Here is a 21555-nt window from a genome sequence, read left to right as displayed (position 1 = left end):
TCTGTATGCAGATATGGAACTGTGCAACTCAGAGTCAGGAAATGTGGATGAAGACGATGCTATGGGTGAAAAGGAATCACGTCGCCCAGTCACCAGAAGGTCAATCCTTACCAGCCCAGTAGCTAATGGTGCTAATCTAGACTATGATGAAATAAGTAGAGGCTGTCGAAGTTTGCCAAGTCTTAAAAGAACTCTCTCCATGGATTCTGAATCCAGTCGAGGTTCCCAAAATGGCCAAGCATGGGATTCTCACAGCAATTGTTCACTTAAAGACAAGAAGGTGCACCTAACACAGTTTGAGCTTGAAGGTCTGCGTTGTCTTGTAGACAAGCTGGAATCTTTGCCTCTACACAAGAAGTGTGTACCCACAGGCATAGAAGATGAGGATGCTCTGATTGCAGATGTTAAGGTAAGATGGAAATATTGTCTTTTTCTATAGCACCACCAAGTTAACGAACAAAGGAACAGTAATAATCAAATTGAAATATTTAACCAAGACTGGATGGTTGCTGCACTACTGCAACCTGGTTTAACAGTGGAATCAAAATAGCTATTTTATTTTGTACTTATCAAAATTCCTAACATTATTCAATTTGTCTTTGAAAATGTTTCTGCCTTCCCTGCAGTACTAACTAGAAATAATGCAGATTTGTCAGTCTGAGAATAATACCTGTGTTTCCCCAAAAATAAGACTGAGTCTTATTTTCTTTTAGGTCCTAAAATAAGAACTGGGGCTTATTTTTGGGGGCGTCTTATTTTCTTCCATGTATGGGAAGCCCACTTCTGCTTGCTCGCACATCAATGCAACCTCCGCGAGGCAGGGGGGGTGGAGCTGCCCTATGCGCCTGCACGGGCTTATCTCAGGGCCCCCGCAGCCAAGCCACCCATGCCCTGACACCTGCTTCACCTTGCGGCCAGGGCACCAACAGCCCTATCCAGTAGGACCCTGTATGGCTGCCCATCCACTTCTTCTGATTGCTCGTGGCTGCAACGGAGGCCAAGCAACGCACCAATGCCATAGCCACAAAGTGAGGCGGGTGGAGCTACCGCACGCTCCCCTCACCAGCTTACCTCAGGGCCCCCGCAGCCAGGCCATCCATGCCCTGACACTTGCCTCACCTTGTGGCCACGGCACCACCGTACCGCTTGGCCTCCTGTTCCGTTGCGGCCATGAGCAAGCAATAGTGGGCCAGTGGCCACACGGGATCCTGCTGCACATGGCTGCTAGTGCTGCCACCACAGGGCAGGTGTCGGGACGTGGATGACCTGGCTGCAGGGGCTGAAGTAAATTAGTGCGGGGCACATGGTGCAGCTGCACCGCCTCGTGACCGTGGCACCACGAACAACCAGACGGAATGGGTGGGTGGCCAGCTGCACAGGCTGTTAAGTAGGGCTTATTTTGAGGATAGGGTTTATATTAGGCACAGGCGTAAAAAACATGCTACAGCTTATCTTCAGGATTGGTCTTGTTTTCAGGGAAACAAGGTATATCCCATACCATTTAATTTGCATCCCAAGAGGAGATTCAAAAAATTTTACACATCCCTAATATGGGCACAGTTGTTACCAACTTACGTTTTGGTAATATTTTATAACAGAGATGTCAAACTCATGTCATCACAGCGGCATCACGTGACGTATCGGGACTTTTTTCCCCGTCCTTAAACCGGGCATGGGCGTGGCCAGCACGTGACGCATCCAGCCCATGGGCCGAGAGTTTGACAGCCCTGTTTTATAACATGTATTGATAGTGTTTCATATATGATACTTACTGTTACAAAGTTGTTTCATGGAAATGAAACAAGGAAGTTCCTGAATTTTATCAGTATGAAATACTTCCTATAGTAAGGCAAATATGTATCTTCTATATATTTGTCACTTAGAGTCCCTGAATAATTTGAGTATATCTCTGGAAGGATTTGTTGGAACAGAATCCTTGGTAAAAAATACTTTTATTTATGCTAAAAGTTGCCATTGTTAGGTTCAATAATACTAAATATATGCTCCCAGCCAGCCAGCACATAAGCACAAATATCATATGAACATAAAACAGTGTGAAGTATTACTACAAATTAGTAATTTGTCATTTGCCTGAAAGCCAATTAAGTTTTTAAGAAAGCAGAATATAGTCGAGTATTCACTGCTCCATTAACTTCTGATAACCTCTTAAGACTGGATTCACCATCTGTTAAGACTATAACTTGCTTATGAAAAGTTTGCTGAATTGTCTGGATTTGCCTCATATGCTAAACCATAAATCCTAATTTACAAACCAGTATCTGGATTCAGATAATAGAAGTCAAACCCAGTCAAATCACATTATGGTATAGTGCATTATATGAATCAAAGCACAATAACTTGATTTCTGTATTTTTGCTCCTTCTCTCTCTCTGGATTTTTTTTTCCTCTTGTGGTTATTTGAAGGGGGAAAGGATTTATTTAATCCAAATGATCAGCAAAGCCACAACATCCAACTTGAAAGAGAAGACTGAAAAATGTTTCCTTATTGGAGAGTTATTAGAAGTATGCATGTGTATGTGTATATAGAACCACAAGCCATTATGTCTCCTAGAGATAACAGCTGCCATTTGTTCAGTTGGTGTTTTATGGGTACTGCATGTCATTTGATCGTCTACTGAAAAATGGTGACAAATTCAGAAGTTTCCATAGAAATGGTAGTGTCCAATTACATTGTGTAGTCTGATAAAAATAGAGTGAGCGCTCAGTTAGAAATACTGCTTAGTTATATAATTCCAGGTAATGTTGTTGGTGGAACCCACAAACAATTCATAGTAAAAAAAATGAATAAATAAAAGTATGAAAATGTTAAAACATTATTCCCCTAATGTTTATGTGTTAATTAAAATGCTGTGGCTTGTTCCAATATACCTGTAAACAATTGTGTAAATATACTCTTTGAAATGGGAAAATTTGCATTACAGTCTGCAGGCATTTTCTCTTTTTTTTACAGCATCTGTAGGTTGCTCTCTTGTATTCAGCAAGTTATGTGATATATCCACAATTCTGCTTAAGGCTGTTTAAAATGTTAGTAAGTTTGAATGCAGTCATCTGTTAATAGTTCATATACATGCAAACTAAAACATTTATGTATGTAAAATACACCAACTATCTGTTGTACTACAATAGTTACCGTAGTTGCATATTTTGAACATCAGCCCCTGCAACATAGGCATTTCAGAGCTATCGGTTGTGATAGAAACTTTATAAGTCCTTATCTTTAATGTTTGTTAAATCACTTTTATCCGTTTCAGCCTTCTATATATACCAGCAAACATTTTAAACGCCTAGATCAGGGAACCAGTAATACAAGAGTAGCATCCAGCAATACCTGTTTGGTTAGTACACACAGCACCAACTTGTCGCAAGTTTGGGCTGAATTCCGAAAACGGTGATTCATGAGCAAGATTATACAACACTGGGGGGGGGGGGGGGGACATCAGGTACAAGTTTCACTTTTACAACGAGCTTCCCGTGCAGTCTTTTAAACTCACATTTTAAATAGGAAGCGGATGGGTAGTTGACGGCATTACCGTTTCACGGATCTCAAGACCTTTTTTTCACGTTCTAATCTAGGCGGTTAAAAGAAGAAAAGAAAAAAAGCCATTGTTACTGTTCAAAGGCACCCTTATTGAGAGGAATTTGCTTGTGATCAAAAAATAGTGATGCAAGGGCGGGCGGTGGTGGTGGGGGGGGGAGGAGGAGGAGGAGAAAAGAGCCGTAGCTGCAGCAACCCCCGAGAACGGGTTAATAAAGCTTTCCTGTTCTGGTCTCTAAAGTCTGCCAGAGTCTCTCAGCCCTTGGGGCTGCTGGCCCTGGATTCTCCAATTGCAGTGGTGGGGGAGGGGGAAAGGCGTCAGCTTAGGCGGCCGTTTCGACCAATCAGCAAGCAGCCAACCGCTTAGTCCAGCCCCCCCCTCTCCCCTCCTCCCGACTCTGCAGCAGAACGGCTTTCCGTTCTGTTCTTCGCTCGCTCGCTCGCTCGGCCTCCTTTCTCTCCTGCCATCTTCCGTTGCAAAGCATTGCTGGGAACTGCATGTGGGTGACGCAGCAGCATTGTTTGCAGGCAGAGGAAGCTTCCGCTGAAGGGTTCTGGAAGGAGCATGCTCCGGCGAGGCAGCTGCTCGGGCTGACAAGAGTTGTAAAAAGTGGCCCCGTTTCACCGAGATTCTCGCCTGGGAGAACGAAGGATTGGATGGGAACAAACTTGTACACCTTGGGGAAAAGATCGAAACCGAAGCGGTAACTGGGCAGAATAGAAAACAAAGAGACTAGTAGGAAACTTCCTTGCGAGACTCTCGGCTGCTTCGGTGGAACGGAGCGCGCAAGGTCAGGCAAATCCGGAACTGGGGGGCTGGGTTCAGGATCGGGAAGTGGATTTATGCTGAATGAGCGGATCCTTGCGTTCCCTTGGAGAGCGTTTGATCGGGGTTTACCGGCGGCATTTCCTTTCACGGTGCTTGTCTGCATTTGGAGAGGAGGAGGGGGGGGTGTTTGATTGAAGGGGAAATGCAAGGCCGCTTAGCTTGGCTTTAGAAGGCAGCAAGACCCTCTACTCTACTTCTAAACAAGTTTGCCTGCGATCTGTTGGGTATTTGAAAGTAGCATGTTCTCAGAGTAGTTCCGCGAGTACAGTCTTTTTCTGCCCCCGAATGGGTTCCCCGAATGGGAATTGGTGGAACTGGGTGTTGTCGTCCTCGGAGCTTACACGCCTCTGCGGCTACCCCGAAAGTGCCTCTGACTGAAGGAGTTTGCGTATCCGTCCCCCCCCTCCCTTTTTTTTTTTCCCCCTGAGCAGCATGTGTGTTCATGCCCTCAAATGCCGACCTTTCCTCTTAAATATGTGCCGTAAGGAAGAGGGCGGGGCTTGGAGACTGCACGTTCTGCTGGGCTAGCCGCGACAGTCACTTCCTTCCACCCACGGTTTTTTTTTTTTCTTCTTGAAGGGTGGGGAAACAGCTGCAAAGCAGGGTGGGTTAAAAATCCGTTAAAAAAATTAAACCCAATTAAGCTTTGTTAAAACACGCAGATCTTTTTTTTTTTTTTTTTGAATGGACGCTTGATCTATATTGAAGTTTACCTTCGCTTTTAAAAGGAATTCTATAAAGCATTCTTGTCAACTGCATTGTAACTTCCTAAAATAAACCCAAAGTAAAATTGTAGGTCTCATAAAACTCTCATAAAAGGCTGCAATTCTGTTATTTAAATTACAAATGTTGAAGTGGGTAGTGATTCTTGACCTTTAATTGCTATCTGGGATGTGCACTAGTAAAATGGTGTTATCAGTGTGGCAATCCAAGTGATACAACTTTATTCTGACATGCACATGATTTTAATACATGCATGTTGCAAGAATACTTTATACATCTTTGAAGCAGATAACTACCACCATGCTTATTTATCTGATTGGCAGATTTTATTGCTGTTCCTGTGTTGTTGCTGAAGTGCAATTTTATTTTAATTTTGAAGCTCTTCACTTGTATGTTTAATTTTCTATGTGAGGAGCTTCCAAAATTTTAAAAAGATAGAGGTTTCTTCCCCTTGACTAGTCAACCAAGGGTGAAAAGGAACGTTTCTTTTTCCTGTCTTCTACTTTATTAGGTGGAAAGTGACCTGCTTAAGAATTACTGGTTTGGGCTAAATCAAAACAGTACTGTATGTACAGTTTCTGTGTCATAGGAAAATAGCTCTGTCTGATTGGTTTCTAGTTTTTGCTTTTGGAAGTTCCATCTTCGCATTTAAACATCACTTAAATTGTTGCTTATTTCTACATCTGTAAATAAAATGTGCTATTAAAATTCTTTCTTTGAATAGATTTGTATTTGTCATTGTGTAAAGATGATAGTCTGCATGATTACAGATTCAGGAGTAGGAGAATTCAGTTTCTTTTGTTGCATATATGTTCATTACTTAGAGCAATCTTATTAATTAGATAGATACTTTTATATTTGGTTTAGATCCTCAATGTTGGTTTCCCCTAATTTTTGGCAATTTTAAAGTCTCTCATACTAATAGACATTTCACAGCAGAAGCTTCATACGGGAATATGAATTCCTTGCATTGGTAAGTGCCAGCAAGAGCAAGCCCAGCCCATGCAGTGTTCTTTCCATCTTGGCAGCAAGAAACACTGCACTCCCTGCACAAGGCAATGCCAGTAATGTAACCATAGTAACCCCAAGTAAATAAAGCACATCTGAAACGGCAATCAAGAGTGGGCGGTTGTGGGGTGGACAGCAGGAGCATCAGAAACGAGGAGGAAAAACATTTAGGAAGAGATGCAAAATCACCTATGATTTTAGCCACGTGCTGCTAACACTGAGCAACAGACTGGTGACTCAGGTTATTTAGTGCTACAGTATATGAGAAAGAAAGACATGAACATTAAAGCAACATTATTAGAAAAAAAATAGCCTTAATACCCCGCTGTTGAATTTTAGGACCAAATTGTCTGCTTTAAGGTTAAAAGTAAGTAATCACCATAGTTCAGCACTGATGCATTCCTTTCTGTATGAGTTGGATATTGTAATAGTATGGAAACAATAAAAATTGAATTGTAAAGAAAGTCCATATATCTGCACAAATTTTTGTTTTTGTTTTTTTAACTGAAGATGGTATATGCTTTTGGTAGTTGAAGTAGATTACCGGTAGCAATATGCAAAATCTTCATTAATAAATGGGACTATTTTTACAGAAAATTACTGTAAGGATGATTAAAAATGTATTGAATAATTTTAAATTTCTATATGAAGTTTAAAGGTATATTTTTATTTTCTCTGTTCTGCTATAGCTATTGCTTGAAGAGTATTCAAACAGTGATCCCAAACTGGCACTTACTGGAATCCCTATTGTCCAGTGGCCGAAGAGGGATAAGGTAAATAATGGTTCTCTGTGTTTGTTCTAATAACTGGAAAATTTGTGCTGAAAATACAAATCCACTGTGTTAAATCCAGCCTCTTATTTCAACTAAAGAACCAAGAAACAGACTCTTGCTACTGCTTTTATTCCTACAAATGTACGACTGTGGAAATGCATTGCAGAAAGTTAATTAAGGATAATGTACATAGCAGTATTTTTAAAGTGCTGATTTCTAGAAATTATCATTGCCCAAACTCAGAATTAGTTAACGATAAAATCCTGTTATTTAGACATCTTGTCTTTGGGAGCAAACTCCTAACTCTTTTCCCTTTCCATGCATAATTTTTTTCTGTTCTCATATTTAGAGCTTTTCTGCGATTGAATGTCTTATTATTGCATTGTGGTCTTTTGAAAAAAGAATCTTTGGTATTCTATGAATCTCTAGATTTAATATCGTTTTTTCCCCTCCACTGACAGCTCAAGTTTCAGACTCGGCCAAAGTTAAGATTACCTGCCATCCCTATCACCAAGCCCCATACCATGAAACCAGCTCCACGACCTGCAACTGTGAGACCCACAGTCTCTCCTATAGTATCTGGTGCACGAAGGAGGCGGGTGCGATGTCGTAAATGCAAGGCCTGCCTGCAGGGTGAATGTGGCTTGTGTCATTACTGCAAGGATATGAAGAAATTTGGAGGGCCTGGTCGCATGAAACAGTCTTGTATCTTAAGGCAATGTTTGGCGGTAAGTGATGCTACAGGAGAAAAACCAGTTGTGTTCACAAAAGAAATAAACTTTGATTTGTGCAAATGAAAGGGATGAAGCCTGTGATTCTTTTTGAAAATATCCCTGAATCCAAACCCAAAGCTATACTTGAAGTCCAGATAGAAATTTCTGATATGATTTCTTGTTTTAACTTTGTAGCCCAGACTGCCCCATTCTGTCACATGCGCACTTTGTGGCGAGGTAGATAAGAACGAAGATTCCCAGGACTTTGACAAGAAACTAATGGAGTGTTGCATCTGCAATGAAATCGTTCATCCTGGCTGTTTACAGGTGAGGAGATTTAAATTCCATACAGACCTTGATTTACTTTGCTATAAAAATGACACCAACATGAGTCTCATTGGAAATTATTGCTGAGTTTCTCTTTTCTGCAGATGGATGGGGAAGGGCTACTGAATGAAGAATTGCCAAATTGCTGGGAATGTCCAAAGTGTTACAAGGGAGATGAAGCAGAGAAAGGCCAGGTAAAGAAGTGATATTTTTTTATTGGTTGTGCATAGTATTCTGCTCTTGAGTAACGAGACAAACTCTTGTTTGCGGAGGGGCTCAATATTTCATGTAGCTTTTATGACTGGGAAGGTGAGATTGGTGCAGCATCTCAGTTTCTTGATTTGTTTATGTGTATTGAGAACAATTTGCAGAAAGTGCAAAGTCCTAAGTAACTCAGATCATAGTAATAAGGAGTCCTTGTATGAGCCATTGATTATGACGTACTATATGTGAAATATTATTCAGCAAGGGAAGAACTTGACTCATAACCTGAATACTTGCTGGAGAATTAAATCTTGGCAAAAAAGTAGCATCTTCCTAATCTGTATGTTAAATTAGCAACTCAAAGAAGCTGTGTTTTATTTCAGTCTGGAAGAATAATTGGCTTACTTTTCACATCCACTCATCTGCTTCTTCTGGTACATGTATGCGATACGCTATTAAAACTTCCTAGTTATATTTTGTACCTTGGCATAGATAGTCTTGAGCATATATTGCTTTAAACTTTGGTTTAAAATGATAAAATACACATTTGTACAATCGGTACAGATAATTTGAGGCCAATTGGAAGAAGAAAATATATTGCATTCAAATGGATTAAAGGGTTTGTGGAAGAAAGATTGTTCTGGTTACAGTCAGTTAAATTTATAGGACACTCAACTCCCAGCAACTAGATGATTAACAAATTGTTAAAAACATTTTAAAAGTAACAAAACAAGAAACACAAAAGAAAAGAAAGATAGCAGAGAAAAACTTGGATCGGAACAAGGAAAAGGAACGAAAGGAGCACCAACCATCTTTCCAAAGATCTGAGCAATGGGCCATATGTTGGGGGCCCTTTGAAATATCAGTAGAGTGAGGGCTGTTTGAATCTCAGAGGGAGAACCACATCCCAGATGACAGGTACTGCTACCTGCTACATGATCAAGCTAATTGCAACCTTTCCTAGTCCTAGAGGCTTTGCTTACAGTCACTCATGCCTTGGTCACTTCCCATCTAGATTACCACAATGTTTCAACTGGTCCAGAATGTGGCAGTGTGGATAGTAATGGGGGTTCATAGGTTTGCCAACATAACACTTCTATTGTGCAAGCTGCGCTGACTTCCAGTTCATTTGCAGGTGGAATAAAGGTACTGGTCATCATCTTGAAAGCCCCAGATGGCATGAAGCCAAGTTATCTGCAGGGACCACTTTTCCCTAAGGATATTTACCAGTCAGACCAGGTCAGATAGGTCAGGAAGCTCCCCTAAATACTATTTAATAGGAGCTAGGAAGCATGTCTTTCCCATGGCAGCCCTTACCCTATGGCTGTGATGGCACACGTGCCCAAAGTGGCACACAGAGCCATGTCGCCTAACATATGTGACGTCATCTGTTCCTCTTCCAGGTTTTTTGCGCACATGCGCACACGATGATCAGCTGGCCTTCATGCATGTGGCAGTGCAGGAAAGTGAAAGAGCTGGTCTTCCCTTTTCCTGCATGAGCAGTCAAGCGTGCATGCGTGTCAGAAACCCAGAAGACTAGCTGTCCGGTGTGCATGCGTGCGCCGGAAACTGACCCAGATGAGCGTGCACGTTCCCTTTTCGGCACTCAGTGCCAAAAAGGTTCGCCATCACTGCCCTATGGGAATCTTGTCACCTGAAGTTTCACAGGCTTCCATGTTTTTAGCCTTCTGTAAGGCTTTTCCCCCAAGTGTAGGGAGAGGATTAGATAATGGCACTTTAACAAGGATTGGTACCAGATTTTTCTTGTTGTGATGTTTTATGTATTGACTGGTTGTTGTTGTTTTTTTATAGTTTATAAAGTGATTTTATATGCCTTTTAATTTTTGATCGGGAGCCACCCAGAGTTGGCTGAAAGATGGGCAGCTATAGAAGTGTTTTAAATAAATGATGACTGCAGTAATATAGATCTCAATGTGTTTCTCTGAGCTTCTCCCCATAGAACTAAATGCCAAATTTTAATATGAAACAGAAATAACATAATTTGCATTATATCTATACATCCTGATGCTTAATCAATAGTCCAGGTTGGAAGTCCAATTTGTTTCCATTTTATTTCACAAAGGAAAATTATATAAGCTAGAAAGGCAAACTTTGTGAAGAACAGCAATTTTAATAATGCATTAAACATATATTTCAGAGGGTCAAAGCAGTAAAGGAGCAACTTGAATCACTTTCATGAATATTACCAGTTACAAAAGAAGAAGGAAGGAAACAATTTTGTGCTTTGCACTCTAACTTCTTGTCTGGGAATAGCAGGAAGGGAAGGGAGGAAAAACCCAGACAAAAAGGCCAGGGGTGGGGGGAGTGATGAGGAGAGAAATAAAAAAGTACTGCAGTAGAAACCTGTGGAGATAAGGAGGAACAATGGGAAAAAATTAAGGAATGAAAGGGATAAAAATAATGTTCTCAACAAAAAATACAGACCCTTTCTTCTGTACTTATAATCAAGCATTCTCAAAAATCTAAAAATTCTATAGCAGCTATGTTTGCATAATTAGTAATTTAGCAGGTTGTTTCTGCTAAGAAACTGGCAACTCTTTCCACTGAGGCAGTACCGGCCTCTTAAATGCTGTAGTGTGCCCTCTTTCCTTTGTGCTTCCTTTTCTTCATGTTCCATCCACATAACTTCATCTCTGCTTCCTTTCTATGCCACACAGGAAGTGAAGAGTGATGACACAGCCTGTCTTTTCTCTTTTTGCTCTCAATATCTCACATGATGCTGCTATGCTTGCACTTTCCCTAAGGGAAAAGACACGTTTTATGTTTTTCTTAATTTGAAAGTATCAAGAGTGCAAAGAGGAGTTCTCAATCTCTGCTGAGACGTTAGTACACTAAGTGTTGCACAGGGACCTCCGACTGTCAGCCTTTTTTTTTTCTTTTAAAAAGTTTTTTTTTTATTTTATAAACAAACAAACAATACATAATCATTCAATATATCTTCTGAATACATCTTTTGTGTCTTCTTTTTACTCTTCCAATATTTATCATCTTAATATCATTTTCTTTATTATAACATTTCCCCCACTTTTCTTACTTCTCTGTTAATACATTTATCTATCTTTTAATTTTATTAAAAATTAGACAACAATTTTATCCTCAACAACCTTCAACCCTCCCTCCCCACCCCCACCCCCGACTTCCCAGAGCAAAAACGGGGTGTAACATTAAACAAGCATAAGCTAAAATATACTAACTTACTACAAGATTCAAAACTCCCTCACACTCTTTAACTGCTCTTTTAAAAATTATTCATCAGCCTCCCCTTTTAAAATTCTAAATTAAACATTTTAAAACTTTCTTTAAAGCATATCTTTTTAGAAAAAAAAATATTACTTTAGGTTAAACTTTTTAAAATCTCTTAATACCTTCAATAAGACATTCTTCAAGATATAAGTTTCAAACCTTTTTTTTTAAAGGCTATCCATTCAATTTTAAATTAACCATTTTAATACTTCAATAAGTTTTAAAAAACACTTCAATAAAACATTCTTCAGAATATAACCTTAAAGATACTATTAATCCATTGAGTTAAATTATTTCTAACTCTTGAGTTCATTCTTCAAAATATCAATTTCAAAACTTTCAGGAAGCTATCCATTAACTTTAAAGTTAACCATTTTAATACCTCGATAATTTTTAAAAAGCTATCCATTTTTAGTTAAACATTTTTACTTAAACTTAAAAAATACTAATTTCAGTAAGCTTTTCAAATTTATTATTAAGATCCTCCCCAAAAGAAATTAATCTTCAATTCTTCCTTTCTTTCTATATTTTTCCAGTCCTTCTTCAATAATACTTTCTTCTTCAGCATTGCTCCTCCCCCTGCTTTTATTTTCGAAAATTTTTGAATATGGATTTGAGGCTGATGCATCTTCGGAATTCGTTCTGTTCTAAGAGTTATCTCCTTTAATTTGAAACCTCCATTTCGACTCTTCCTGCTTATATAATCAGTCACTTCATTCCTTAAAAATTGATTCTGACTGTAAAGCCAAAAATTGTCACAGTAAAGTTTATCAGTCTGCAGGAAAGAGTCTATTTGCTGCTTTTCAATTAACTGCATAGAAGCCTCTGCCAAAACCTCTGTGTCCAGTGTGCTAACTTCCATCTTGATCCTGACAGCGTCTTTTCCCTGCTCCAAAGTTACATCAGTTTGATTAATTTCTTCCTCTTTTCCAGCCAGCAAATCATTGTTGTTCTCCAGATTTTGATTTTGAACAGTCCTTTTAATTGATTCTAATATAACAGAAGTATGAAAATTTAAAAGTTCTTGTAAAACCTTTACAGTCACAACTTGTGAATTTGTTGGCTCATATAATAATGATCCTCCATCCTTGATATCAGCCATATTTCAATTTTCACTTTAAATTTATTCAGCTATCAGGTCAATAAGTCCAATTATTTTCCACACAATTTAGAAGTATAAATTAGTTGAAGTCAATACCATAGTCTTTTCCATTACACTACCACTTTAAATCTTTTTGTGTAATCCAGTAGCTTTAACAATGTTGCTAACTTTAATTATCACTTTCACTAGTAATAAGTTTCGTTTTAACGCCCTTAAGCGCCATCTTTTTTCTTTTTCTTTTAAACAGAGTTAAAGTTCAGTACTTGCATTTTTTGTTCTCCTGATTTTATTCTGCCAGCATCCAGGGTCAAATTTTCTCATAGTCCTTAAAATTGCATTGCTGGTGTGGTCGCGACCCCTTGTTCTGCATAAAGCAGAATCGTCCCAGATCCGGAGCACTGAAGGGCTTTCAGGGAGCTCTCACCCTACAAACCTCAGGCTAAAAAAAACAAACAAACCTGGGGGTCTAGGGGAGCTCTACCCAGACCCTTCTGCTCTTTTCTCTCCCTTTTTCCCTGGGGGAGACTTTCGAGCCGCTAGACAGCTGATTTTCGCTGTTCTAGCGGCAAACGGAATCACGCGGCTGGAGCTCCTAAAGGAGCGTCCATTCGGGGAACGCGGAGCCACCGAAAGTCCCGACTGTCAGCCTTTTAATGTAGTAAATCAGTGTATATTTCCCATTCTCAATTATTTTTCTAGTTGAAAAAAATGTAGGCTTCTGCTTGGCAACCATAGAAAGAAAAAGAGAGAGCTTTCGAGTATCATATTTATCCCTGATCTATGGTATTCATTCCAAGGCCCAAACTCCTGCTATTTGATATTTAAATGGTAACTTAATATCGTTCACTTTTTTAGAAACGGAAAATGGATGATGGTGATGATGACACAGTTCAAGCCAAAGTCCTACGTCCCTTGCGTAGCTGTGAGGAACCTCTGACTCCACCACCCCACTCCCCTACCCCAATGCTGCAGCTGATCCATGATCCCGTGTCACCTCGAAGTATAGTGACGCGGTCCTCTCCAGGGGCAGGTCCTAGTGACCATCATGGTGCCAGTCGGGATGAACGCTTTAAGAGACGACAGATGCTTCGACTGCAGGGCACAGAACGTACAGTTGTGCGGGAAAAGGAAAACAACCCTAGTGGCAAGAAAGAGCTTTCAGAGGTAGAAAAAGCCAAGCTTCATGGTTCATATCTCACAGTCACATTGCAAAGACCTACCAAAGACGTGCATGGCACTTCAATTGTACCCAAGTTGCAGGCAATCACTGCCTCCACTAATCTGAGACACTCCCCCCGTGTGGTCATGCGCCAAAGTTCAGCCAGGACACCCCAGCGGGGTGGAGATGAAGAAGTAGCAGAGGAGGAAGAGGAAGAGGAAAGTGCAGATGATGAAGAAGAGAGTGCTGAGGAAAATGGGGCAGCCAGGCTAAATGGACAGGGGGGCAGGGCATCAGATGGTGAGGAAATCTGGATGCAAAAGGAAGTATGGATGTCTGTCTTCCGATACCTTACTCGCAAGGAGCTTTGTGAATGTATGCGTGTATGCAAAACCTGGTACAAATGGTAAGTGTACAGAAATTACTGCCAGAGCAGTTTTTACAGCTCATTTCTACAATACCTTTATTTTTCACAGTGTCTTACACAATCCTTACATACCACCCAAAAAACTTAGATCAGGTTGTATTTGCTGGACCTCAACTGACAGATTTATGAATAAGCAGAAATGGGGATACAAAAAAGGAATAAATATATTTATGCAACAATATTTGTCTATACAGAATGTCTAGCGTGTAGATATTGGCTCCATGCTCAAGTGACAATTTGAGAAAAAGAATAAATGTACAGATTATAATCAAGTGTTTTGCTAGTAATAGCTAAATATGGAATCATGTTCATTGGAAGCATATATTCTGGATTGATCTGGTGTAATATTTTACACACCACAATCTGGGCATGACTTAAGTATGTTACAATATTCTAAAGAGAACTGCCATCTGGTGCATTTTAAAATCCCTGCATTCTGAGTTTTATGTTCAAGCATTTATGTATCAAAGTAAAGATCTGTTCTATCAGTAAATTATATTTAAAGCACTTTGCTTTGATTCTTTGTTCATATCTTCTTTCAGTGCAAAAGACTATGAGCTTTTAAGTGTACAACACTTAATATTGGAATATGTAGGTATACACTGAGAATATGTATGAGTTCACATTACAAATCTCTGCAACTGAAATATTCAATCTTGTGTGTATTGCTACGCAATTCTTTGGTCTCTGCATAAGTTTCATACCTGCCTCTTCAGTCTCTTTGTTGTGGAAAAAAATCCTACCTCGGCCTGCCATAGGAACTGGTTTATGGTTGAAGTCAAATAGCAAGCATGAACCATCATTTGGATTTTTTTCTGATTCTCTGTCTTTGTGCTTTGAATGAGATATTTTCATATGTAGTGAACATCATCTGTCTATAGGAATTGGGAGGGAGTAAATGTGTCAATGATTATCCAGAAAAATTGTTCTAATCATTGCAAAGTTTCATAGATCCAAATGCACTGTTTGAAAGATTATTGTACAGCAGTGATCTAACTACTGTAAAAAGCCATGTCCAAACTTACCTTTGTAAATAGAAAAAGTTAACTTTCATCTAAAAAATAAAAGCATAAAGATATATATGTGATGAAGAATTGGAAGGTAACTATGGCCAAGACAGAAAAAATAAGCTACTTATACCCATGTGATATCTTAAGCTATAACTTTCCTGTCTAGACTTTGTTTCAGAGTATATACTGATTCACTACACTATAATAACCTTAGTCTTGCCCCAAAAGATAGCTGTGAGAGACTTGTCAGGAACTGTTTAAGTATATATAAGTGATGTAGGAAAGTATGTTCTCTATCTAAATCAATATATTTGATAGGTGCGGTGATAGAAGATTGTGGACGAAGATTGACTTAAGCAGATATAAGTCCATCACACCCATGGCTCTTGGTGGTGTAATCAGGAGGCAACCAGTCAGCCTTGACCTCAGCTGGACCAATATTTCTAGAAAACAGCTTACCTGGCTCATCAACAGATTACCAGGTATGTACCTTTATCGGGTTGGATGCATCTTTCTGTCATAGCATTATGACATTAAAACCTCACATTAAAGGTTTCCCATTGAACAGATTAATCTCCTGTGATAGTTGATCACTAAGGTTGTTTGTGAATACAGTTTAGGATTCTGAATATAATAATATGGCATTCCTTTGCTTTCCCAAAGATAACCCTAGATTAGTTTTGTTACTTGGCCTAACTCTTAACATGTTATGAGGTAAATGTTAATGGGTTATCAAAGAAGCATTGTTCTTATACTATGGATATTGTTCTTATACTGTGGACCTCAGCAATGGTCAACTATTGCCTCACACTTATAATTTGGAATGAAGGTTCAAAGTAGAAGTCCAGTAGCCAGGGTCCTGGAAATATATACAGAAAATTATTTAAAAGATTTTCACATCTGTCTATCATTCAACAGGCCTCAAAGACCTCATCTTAGCAGGCTGCTCCTGGTCAGCAGTATCTGCTCTCAGTACCTCTACCTGCCCCCTTCTCAGGACCCTCGATCTTCGGTGGGCAGTAGGAATCAAGGATCCTCAGATTCGGGACTTGCTGACACCTCCATCAGATAAACCCAGTATGTTTGTTTTCCATTTGCATAAAGCAAGAATTTCTGGAGCACTTGTGGGAGGCAGACAGATTGATAATGAGTAGAATTAAAAAGGCAAATTTGGAGCTGAAATATACAATAGTTGTTTTTTGTGCCCTTTCAATGTTATTGTGTATCATACAATAGGTCAAGACAATCGCAGCAAACTCCGTAACATGATAGACTTCCGATTGGCTGGGCTAGATATTACTGATGCCACACTCCGGCTCATCATTCGCCACATGCCTGCGCTCTCACGACTTGATCTTAGTCACTGCAATCACCTTACAGACCAGTCAGCCAACCTGTTAACAGCTGTGGGATCTTCCACACGAAACTCACTCACTGAAATTAATATGGCAGGTATGTGCACTTGCATTGTTGTTGTTTTTTTTTTAAATACATCTCTGCATTCTACCCTGGCAAGAACCACTGACCTGCATGACATCTGGTTTGTTGCCCTGTGGTTGCAGAAGAGGGCAGTTTTAAGTAGATAGTGATCTCTTTTACTCCCAAGTCACAAACATGGTATCTTTCTGAACCCAAAGTCCTATGAAAGATCGAGGTGCTTATCTTCCATATTTCATATGGCAAAAAACTTTTCCTCCAGCATTATTAAATGTGGATAGAGCAAAGCAGTCACCAGACGTAAAAATTACCTTGCATGTATTTGAACTTGGATAGTATTCCATTAAAAATATTTTTTAAGAAATGCATTTGAAGTATGTTAAAATTAAATCCTATATATAGTACAAGCATTTTATTGATTGTTGCACATCCACATTCAATAAAAATTGACATATACACCAGAAGGAAAATAATCCTTCAGAAAATGGTCAGAGTTCAGTAGTACTTGTCTTATTCCATAACAGCTCGTCTAATTGTTAATTGTGTCAGCTTGAAGAACTGTTCTGTTACATGCTTAACTGATCAGGGGATCAGACTGTATAAAAGATTAAGAACCGCTAATGGAGAATTATCCTTTAAATGTATGCTTCAGTATTCTTGTGCATTTATCTCTCTTCTTCTCTGTAATATTTTTGCACATTGAAGAAGTGAGTGTGAGAGCCAGTTTGGTGTAGTGGTGAGGGTGCTGACCTAGAAATCAGGAGACTGTGAGTTCTAGTCCCAAAATAGGCATGAAAGCCAGCTGGGTGACTTTGGGCCAGTCACTCTGTTAACTCACCTCAGCTCACAGGATTGTTCTGGGGGGAAAAGATGATGTAAAAGGAGTATTATGTGTGTTTGTACCTTAAGTTACTTATAAAATAATAAAGGCAGGATAAAAACAAAGAAATGAATATTATGTGTATCATACTGCCTTACTTTCCATAGGTTGCAATAAGCTCACAGACCAGTCCCTGCTGTACCTGCGACGCATCTCTAACGTCACTCTGATAGATCTGCGTGGCTGCAAACAGATCACCCGCAAAGCCTGCGAGCACTTCATTTCAGACCTGTCAATCAACAGCCTCTTTTGCCTGTCAGATGAAAAGCTGATCCAAAAAATCAGCTAGAAATTTGCCACAGAAAGACTGAAGAGAAGGAAAGATCCCAGACAACCCCTCTTGGAGAGCAGATCCTCCCTCAGTTTACCCCATCTCTGCAGTCAGGAGAGATGCCAGCCTGATTGTGATTGTAATGACCCTCCTCTACTTGGGACTTCTGTAAACCAGAAAATCCCACCAGGCAGTTGAGTAAGTGGCAGCAAGAAGAGATGGACAATTGCTCTTGTTGGGGTACTTGCTCATCAGCTACATGCTCTTAATTTTTTGTAGTCGCTTTTTCAGGGGGAACATGACCTTTTCTCTCCACCTTTTTCCCTTCTCATAAATCCTGTGAAAACAGATTATACTTCCTCATCAGATTATGGGAAACGTGACCTGGATAGTATAAAACAGGTGCATTTCTGCTCCCTGTTTCTTTACTGTCTTGGTATGCAATTTGTTACTAAGTCTTCAGATTTACTAAGACTTGAGAGTAACTGCTCTTGCCCACCACATTCTGCTAAGCTTCCTTTTTTCACTCACCAGCAGCTGAATGGGCAGCTACTGCATTGTGCCGATTACTCAGAGCTGCAGTGTCCGCAGTAGTGATGCCTGCTTTGTGGTGAGGGTCTCTCCATGTGCCCTCGGTTCAGCTTGCAGGCATCTCCCAATGTAAGGCTAGTGAGGGGATGGCGGAACTTTCAGAATAAGGGAGCCATGTTCTTATCCTAGATTATCCCAGAAAAGGGAGAGGGTGTCAGACAAGCATGTTCTACCTTTCCTGCTATGAAAAGATAGCAGCATTTGTGTAGAGAAAAAGCTGCAGTATAGCTTGAAGACTTCAGGGGCATCTTTTGGGATTTTTAACACCAGCAGAAATGGTCTCTATTGTTCCGTATGTCTGCTGAAATTAGCATCCTTAGAGATGCTGGCTAGAACAAATGCCTACATCCTGGGGGGTGAATAGCTGTTGGCTCTTGAGCTGGGAGACGGGTTAATGCTCCATTAGCTGCCTCTCTTCCTTTGCAATGAATGGCCGGTCCAAAGAACTTCTCTCTTGGGCAGCAGAGAGCTTTTTGCACTTTAGAAAGAAAGGTAATATTTTGGATCCCTATTTTATTTCCCCCTGCTTGAGTGACTGGACACTCCTTCCAGCTGTCTGAGTTTGTCAGGGTTTGAATGCACACTTTGCACTCTGCTCTCTTCCCCATAGTGATAGCACAAATTGGACTGCCCTTCCCCCTTGCCTCCCCCTCTGATCTTCAAATGGCAAAAAAAAAAGCAGCTCTCCAGTGTCTGTGCAGCAAGGGAAAAGAGGAGAGTGGTTGCAGAATTGGAGGAAGACCCAATGCACCCTTGCTGCTGCTTCTGAAGCAATAAGGGAGGGGGAGGAATCCACCCATAACTCTCCAAATTGCCCAGCCTAATTGCATTGAACGCTGTGGCAACTGAGCCTCGGGGAAGACTGACTTCCCCTGCACTATTGGGGATGGGGTGAGGGAGACACATTTAGATCTACTGAAATCCAATGGTTCCCCCCTCACTTCCATATGAGGAGCAGGCTTCTTTGCCAAGAGGACAATGCTAGTGTGATGAGTTCCAGAGTGCCTCAATATACAGGAGCTTTGCTGCAAATTGAATTTTTTTCTGCAAAAATGCCCACTGATCTCCTAGAAGTGGAAACTTTCTGCCTTGTTGTATTGGCTCCTGTGGAAAAAAAAATTGTAGAACCAATCTTTTTGTGCTTCTTTTTGTTTGTTTGTTTCCAAGAGGAAGGTGAGAATAGCCATAAATAGGAGATTCAAGTACATCTGCCCAGATAACTCCCACATTGAGTTTTCTACACTCTGGGTATTTTGTGTTTTTGTTTTCTCAAAAGTGGGAGCACCTTCATAACTCTCCATGTGCATTGATCAGCCTGAGAAGTGCTGAACTGCAGCAAGTTGGCATGACAGGAGCATTAGTCTGGGAGGAATCTCGTCCTGCGGCAAGAGGGATGAAAAAGCATCAGCAGACTGATCGGGGAGGGTATTTTTGTGAGTTTAGGCTTTATTATCCTACAGCCTTCTCAGAAATGGCCCTCAAATGACTGTGGCTTAAGAGACTTAAAGTAATTGTGAAACTTCATTGCCTAAACTGATCATCACTTCAGAGGGCAAGTGGTGACACAAAGGAAAGAAAAATTATATATAAAATCACTTGGTGATTTAAAAAAGAAACAAAAGAAGACAAAACATGCTCCCTAAATAAAACTCCCTAAGAAAGTCACTATTGTCTAAAAGGGTTTGGTTGTTATTTTGTGTTTTTCTTTTCTTTGGTTTGTTTGTTTGTTTGAAGAAATTGTAAATATATATTTTTTTGTTGCTAATTTAGAGTCAATCTCCAATGTTGTGCTTCAAAATTAAATGTAAGCATTAAGGATAAAAGAAACCAAGTCTTGCGCTCTCACGGTTGACATGTTTAGGGTTGGGGAATATTTGGGGTTAAAGGGGAGGGAAGCTAGTTGGGATTTTTCATTTTCTAATCATTTGCCAATAACGGTTTTAGAGAATCTTTCCTCAAACATATTACCACAGATCTGAGGCACAAGTGAAAGGGGGAAGAAAAGATACCAGCCTCTGAAGGGAGACTTTGTTTCAATGGGGTGGATTTTGGAATAAACATTTCAAGAAAAAAATATGTGGGGTCTGCATATTGATTACCCTTGATTTGAGCAGCATTGTAACAGCATGAATGAGAAAACTCAGTTATCTAATCCACTATGCATTTTTCCTTCCCACATTTACTATCTTATGAATTCTGCACTATTAAAATGATATATGCTAGCAATACTTTAGCCAGAAAAAAAATTAATATGTATCAGTAGTGGCATTTGCTCTATCTGCATAACTTTTGCAAATCTTAGTAATCTTATAGTGCATTCAAAATTAACAGTTCTATCAAAGGGCAGTAAACTACATACACAGAGCACTGAAACCATCTTTTCAACCATTTATTTTGACTGGCCAATTCCAGCTTCCAAAATTGAAGCAAATGCTATTTTGATACTTTAAAGTACATTCGAGGTTATCCAAATTTAGGAACTCTAAGCTCAGTATTTTAGGCCAATACCTGTGATTTTGTTTTTACAGTACATTGATGGCAGTTGAACATATATGGAGCACATTTCTTGGAATAAATATGCTGCATGAACTAGAGGAGTTTATTCTGAAATGTTATAAAAGCAGTGGAATATGGCCATATTCTAAAAATTTCTATTCGTATTTAGTATCTTTTGACGTTTAAGATTATAAAGAATGTTTAGAGCCTTTATTTCCTTCTTGCTTTTTAATCTCTCTGAATTCTTGAGATTCTATATGAACTACAATCTGTTTATTTTATACAAAAGAGTAAACATAATATATTGTACAAGTAATACTGGGATCTTGATGTCTTCTGGATATAAGGTGCTAATTAATAGGAATTTAATTTATAAATATTTAACATGTATTCTGGTGGGATGTAACACCTGCATGTAGTCCACACATATAGATTATTCATGCTGATTTGTTTTAATTCATGGTGTTTATTCCTATCAACCTATATCTATCTGATCTTTTGTGCATCAAAAGCTACAACCTGCCAGTACAAAAATAGCATATTAGTTCTCTTCAAAACCTACTACAAAACCAGGATTAAGCAAACAGCTATGATTTGATATTTAAATTTACTTTAAAGCTATCCTGGGAATACAATCAGTGCAGTAAGCAAAAATAAAGAATAAAACAGCAAAATCTATCAATAAAATCTGGGGAAGAATGTTGGTGGATGTTGCTGCCAGCAAATACAAATCTTAACATATTAAGGGAATGAAACCTAATGGTTGAAAATATCTCTTAACAGGG

General features: G+C 39.5%; 1 protein-coding gene across 2 annotated transcripts in view; it reads left to right on the top strand.

Moving 5' to 3' along the window:
* KDM2A (lysine demethylase 2A) overlaps positions 1–20039 on the top strand; it is a 67541-nt gene extending 47502 nt beyond the window's left edge. For both annotated transcript variants that reach the window (XM_070957264.1, XM_070957271.1), the window contains exons 13-22: positions 12–409; positions 6806–6889; positions 7351–7617; positions 7798–7929; positions 8034–8123; positions 13355–14064; positions 15414–15577; positions 16014–16172; positions 16332–16547; positions 17520–20039. In XM_070957264.1, the coding sequence (XP_070813365.1) occupies positions 12–409; positions 6806–6889; positions 7351–7617; positions 7798–7929; positions 8034–8123; positions 13355–14064; positions 15414–15577; positions 16014–16172; positions 16332–16547; positions 17520–17701 (2402 nt within the window). In that variant the 3' untranslated portion in view covers positions 17702–20039. The remainder of the gene's footprint in view (positions 1–11; positions 410–6805; positions 6890–7350; positions 7618–7797; positions 7930–8033; positions 8124–13354; positions 14065–15413; positions 15578–16013; positions 16173–16331; positions 16548–17519) is intronic.
* Positions 20040–21555: the final 1516 nt, after the last annotated feature.

The sequence above is a fragment of the Pituophis catenifer genome, unplaced genomic scaffold (assembly GCF_029215685.1).
Source record: "Pituophis catenifer annectens isolate HBS135680 unplaced genomic scaffold, rPitCat1.0.hap2 SCAF_1, whole genome shotgun sequence".
Classification (NCBI taxonomy): Eukaryota; Metazoa; Chordata; class Lepidosauria; order Squamata; family Colubridae; genus Pituophis; species Pituophis catenifer.
This window is presented reverse-complemented; position numbering and strand designations above follow the sequence as displayed.